Source organism: Alosa alosa, chromosome 16 (genome assembly GCF_017589495.1).
Source record: "Alosa alosa isolate M-15738 ecotype Scorff River chromosome 16, AALO_Geno_1.1, whole genome shotgun sequence".
Lineage (NCBI taxonomy): Eukaryota > Metazoa > Chordata > Actinopteri > Clupeiformes > Clupeidae > Alosa > Alosa alosa.
Window position 1 is genome coordinate 8108431 of NC_063204.1, and position 5154 is coordinate 8113584.

At 50.2% G+C, this 5154-nt stretch overlaps 1 protein-coding gene across 1 annotated transcript; it reads left to right on the top strand.

Moving 5' to 3' along the window:
- Positions 1 to 3159: 3159 nt before the first annotated feature.
- LOC125309847 lies at positions 3160 to 4746 on the top strand. Its single transcript, XM_048266973.1, has 2 exons — positions 3160 to 4207; positions 4667 to 4746. The coding sequence occupies exons 1-2, from the start codon at positions 3160 to 3162 to the stop codon at positions 4744 to 4746; spliced, it is 1128 nt and encodes a 375-aa protein (XP_048122930.1).
- Positions 4747 to 5154: the final 408 nt, after the last annotated feature.

Consider the following 5154-nt stretch of genomic DNA (forward strand, 5'->3'; position numbering starts at 1 on the left):
TTTGAGAGCTGTGGTGGTAAAAATAGATGTTTCCAGTGATTGTTCAAAAAGGGTATGAATAATTTTGAACACGCAATTTTTCATAAAAATGTTAAAAAAGATAAAAACACTTTTTTTTATTCCATGTTTTTACCACATTGTCTTGTAACCTTTTGGCATGTGCAAGTGTAATTTTAAGTAAGAACAAACATATTGGTCAAGAGAAAATCAATATTTGCCAGGGGTATAAATATTTTTGTTCTTAACTATATCTTAAAAAAGTCTAAAAAGTGAAAGTCTTGTCAAATGAAAAGATATCATAAAAAAGTTGCATTGTTTGCATGATAAAATGTAATCAGGTAATCCCCAACAATGTAACTGTAATCTGATTACACATTTTTTTTTATTGTAATCTGGGCTGATTATAGTTACTTGATTTTTGTAATCTGATTACGTAATCCAGATTACATGTAATCCGTTACTACCCAACCCTGGTTCAGACTAGGCTTAGTTTTTTGTCAACAAAAGTTGGCCAGGGCATTTGATTCAAAATTCCGCTGACAGCTAAAAAACAGTTAAGGGAGTCTTTTGCTGCCATAACAACGCATCCTAATCAAAAGTTAATGATAGCTAACATGCTAGTTTTTCAAGCGACTGCAATAAAGGTACACATTGACCAGAAAATGTAGGATTTGTCCAGTTTAACTCTATGAAGTAGTCCAGGAATACGGTAATAGTAAATCTCAATATCTAATCATGGTAAATCTCACATCATATAGTTAATTGTGCTCAAAGTCGATCGCAATAAGTTTCTCCACTGCTGCTGGTTCTGAACACTTGATGAAGGGAGCGTTTTCTGAGAAGTTGAACTTTTTTCAGCTTTAAACCGATGCTCTGAGCTGCAGAAAAAAAAACGCCGGCCTACAGTGTTTTAAAAAAAAGCTCAGAACTTTTTTTGAAAACATGCTCTTCTACTCCATAGTATTATAATGTAAAATGGACGCTGTCAGTTTCAAAAACGAAGCCTAGTCTAAGCATAGCCTTATACTGAGTTAAACTTTGATAAATAAGCTAATAAATACTACATGTGTGTTCAATAGAGAATACATCCAGACACCCCTCAACTGTATAGTAAACTTATTTGTCTGTCTGTGGCAGGCCACAAAGCACACCATTGGATCCAGCATCTAGCTCTGTACTCTCATAGATGCGCTCAAAGCACAGAGAATTTCACCAGACTGTGGAATGATGGAATGAAAAGAACATATGTTGTTATATGCCTGTAATTGAAAGGGAGTCCCAGACACATGTACACCTGTACACCTGTACCTGGCCTCTTCAAGGACAGCATCAACAAAACCTACACCCCTCACCAAGCACACACATTCTCCCTCTCTCTTCCATGGTAGCTTCAGCGAAAGTTCTATTAGGAAGACTCGTAGTGTAGCCTTACTCCTCCCATGCTTACTCGGAGCCAATCGTAACTGCCTACTTTCGGGAAAGCCCCGTAATCTGATCATTCACTCATTTAATCAGCGCTAGCCTATAGGAATTCAGCGGGCTCTTTAAATATGTACCACCTAACACTGCTTCTACTTCTCAGTACGCTGACCTTGACGTCCTATCGCAGTCGTCTTTGTTGCTCTGAACGAATCACGAAGTTTCAACCTTACCTTGCCAATCTAGGGGCCAAACTCACGGACCATGTCTGTCGGTTCTCCTCTGCTCCAAATCGAGTCGTCTGACTCGGACGAGGACATCGTTCCTCCAACCCAGCCCAGGAGGAGCGTCAGGTCGATCCAGGCCAAGTCCGACTGGGCCCGTTTCTCCGCTGTCGATATCGCGGCGGCGTTAACGGAGGCGGGGATTCCCTTCGACGCCAGCCTGCGGAAGGGTGACCTCGTGCTTCTCGCACACAATGCCATCGGCAGTCCCGCTGTCCCCGTTGCGGCTGGTCCATCGGGTCCCGTTCCTGCTCCCGCCGCTGAACCCGCGGCCGACCGGAGGAGCCTGGCGGCCTCGAGCGCCGTGCCAAAGGCCAGGCCGCGTCGCCCGGCCAGCGTGGGCGCCACCTGCCGCCGGCCCCGGCCACTCCAGCCCGGCTACCCCTGCCCTGGTAGGCTCGGCCCGCGCCTCAGCCCATCCTGGATGCTGTTCTCTCCCCTCGCTGCCCGGTGGGGGCCATCGATTCCAGGATTCAGGCTGGAGACCGGCCCGGCCCCTCCGTGGAGGTCCTCGCCTCCACGGCCTCCGGCTCGCCTCTCTCCAGTGGCCCCTCCCTCGGCCCGAGCTGCAAGCGCAGCTATTCCGCCTTGGCGTCTGCCGCTGTTTCCCTCGGCTCGGCGTGCCTGTCTTCAGCCTGGCGGCTCTCCCTGCTCCTCCGCCCTGGGTAGGGGAAGCGTTGCTCCCTCCGCGTCTCAATCTCTCCGCAACTCCGGCAGAACATCCTTCAAGGTAAAGGCGTTAATCACCGGCTTCCTTGTTATTGCCATCTCCGCTGTCGAGCCGTCAGCTGCGTGCGACTCTTGGTGGCGTCTCAGTCATCCTCAAAATTCCGACCGAGGCTTTCAAAGAGCCTGTCGTTCTGTGACCCGTGATTGCCTTCGCATGTACGCGATGTCCTCTGCAGTGCCTTCCTGATGCCCGACTGGAACTGGACACATATCTGCGCTATGATGGCGATTTTAATCAGCGTTATGGGGGCACGCTGTTCTATCAATATCACAACTCGTTCTCCGCCAAAGTCTGCTTCCTACATTTCCCTCTACAATTCCCGTTTAGACTGGTCCGATGCGATGCGTGCGGACTGCTGGTCAGGCACTTCAGCGGTCAGCGATCGCTCAGCTGCAATATTTGTAGCTCCCACGGCCACTCGGCCAGTCTGTGTCCTCAGACAGTCTTCAGCGCACCTTCCGTTCCGGCCACTGCCCGGGGCGACGGCGTAAGGGCTCCTCTCGATAGGCAAGGGCGGCCCGTTTCCTATTTTTCACGGGCTCGCTATCTGCAAACAATTTTAACGAGGGTGTCTGCTCCCATACTAACTGTCTTTTCTCCCATGTCTGTAGCCAGTGCAGGGACCCTCATCCAAAGTCCGTCTGCCCCCGTCGCGTAAGGCCGCCGCGGGGAGGAAAGGTGGTTTCTGCAAAGAAATTCTAGCGTCTCACCCGTCCACGCCTATTAATGTATCCGTTTTGTCATATTATCTCTCTGCCCATCCTGACTCTGTGTTTGTTGATTTTTTTTTCTGGTCTCTCTCAGGGGTTTAGGGTTGGTGTCCTGTCCCCCCTCTCTGACTCGTACGTGGCTAGGAACCTGCAGTCTGCCCTGGCCGAACCTTCTGTCGTGTCCGAACTCCTGTCAAAGGAACTTAATAAAGGCTATATTCTCGGCCCTTTCTCTGTCCCTCCTTTCTGCCCCTTCCGCGTTAATTCCCTCGGCGTGGCCACTCGGAAGTACTCCGGTAAGAAAAGGCTGATTTTCGACATGTCCTCGCCTCACTCCGACATCTGGTCCAGCGTTAATGAAATGATTCCCCTTGAACCGTTTTCACTCCACTACGCTTCCGTAGACAATGCCATCTGCCTTATTAAAATCGCCGGCAGGGGCGCTCTCCTGGCTAAGGCCGACATCACAGACGCGTTCAAGGTTATGCCGATTCATCCCGCTGATTGGCCGTTGTTCTGCGTTAAGTGGCAGTCCAACTTTTATTTCGCCGTGCGGCTCACGTTCGGCTGCAGGAGTAGTCCCCACATTTTCAATTGTCTGTCGGAAGCGCTGTGCTGGATTTTGCTCAACGTCTGCCGCCTCCCGTTCGTCCTCCACCTCCTGGACGATTTCCTGCTAATTGATTTCTCCGCGGGGTCTAGTTCAGGTCTGGACGTCCTTCGCGCTGTATTCTTGGAGCTCGGTGTCCCTCTGTCGGCGGAGAAGACCCTGGGCCCCGTTCACTCTCTCGAATTTCTGGGCATTATCCTCGACTCGGTTGCAATGCGGGCCTCTCTCCCGGGGGAAAAATTAGCTAGGATTCGCGAAGTGTCCGCCTCATTTCTCTCCGTGGGCACGGTGACCAAGCGAGACCTTCTCTCTCTCTTGGGTCATCTGAATTTTGCCATGCGCATCATTCCGCAGGGTCGCTCCTTTATTTCTCGCCTGTTAATTCTGGCCCACTCCGTTGTCAATTTATCCGACCCGATGGTTGCTTTCGACCTGGGTTGTCAGTCGGATCTCGGTTTCTGGTCTAAATTGCTCGCTGAATGGAACGGCATCTCATTTTTCTATAATGATCACTCTGATTCGTCTGTCTCTCTCGAGCTGTTCCGCGGATGCGCTCCGTCTCGGTTTTGGGGGATTGTATAAAGGCGGCGTGGTTCGCCCAAAAGATGGTCGGACGAATTTATGGCATTCGCCTCCGATGCTGCCTCGTCCGCCCTCTTCGAGGCTGTATCCCCGCTCGTGGTAGCCTCGCGTACTCTGGGGTACCCACTGGTCAAGAAAGCATCACTTTCTTCTGTGACAACGAAGGCAGTAGTGGCCATAAAGTAAACAAAGGTCGCTCTGCTGCCTAAAATAATGTCCCTTTTAGGAGGCTCACCTGGCACTCTGTTATACACAATTTCATCATAAATGCCATTCATGTCCCCGGATATTTTTAGCGTTCAAGCTGGCCCTCTCTCGTCTTCGTTTGCAGAAGAATTCCACCGGCTCTGCCCTTCAGCCAACAAAGTGTCCACACCGTGCCCTCGTTTCGCCGAGCTGATCCTGGATTAAATCCTCTTTGCCTCAGTTCACTATTAGAGAAAGCCAAAACGTATATGTTAAAAGGCGTCGCTAAGTCCACAATCAAAGCCTATAATTCAGCCTGGTCCTGGTTCTCCATATTTTGTCAGCACCACCACACACCTATCCTCCCAGTACTCATTTCTACCGTCTGCGCTTTCCTGGTCTACTGCTTTGATCAGCGCGGCCTCAAACTTCGTCAATTAAGCAAAACAGTCGCCGGTTTACAATTCCATGGGCTTCCGACCCTTGTTTCCCTAGTCTGTTCTCCAACCCACAAATACGCCTTCTCCTCAAAGGCTTCCAAAATTCTTCCCCGCGCTCCATTGACACTCGCCTCCCCGTTACGGCGGATATTCTAAACATCATGGTGGCGGCGCCAGAGCGACTACCACTCAG

What these genes read in the sequence shown, in the direction of transcription:
- LOC125309847 (XM_048266973.1), top strand. Translation starts at nt 3,160, where the DNA reads ATGTATCCGTTTTGTCATATTATCTCTCTGCCCATCCTGACTCTGTGT. An exon ending in GGGTTGTCAGTCGGATCTCG is followed by an intron (nt 4,208 to 4,666) that starts GTTTCTGGTCTA and finishes CTTCGTTTGCAG; the next exon opens with AAGAATTCCACCGGCTCTGC.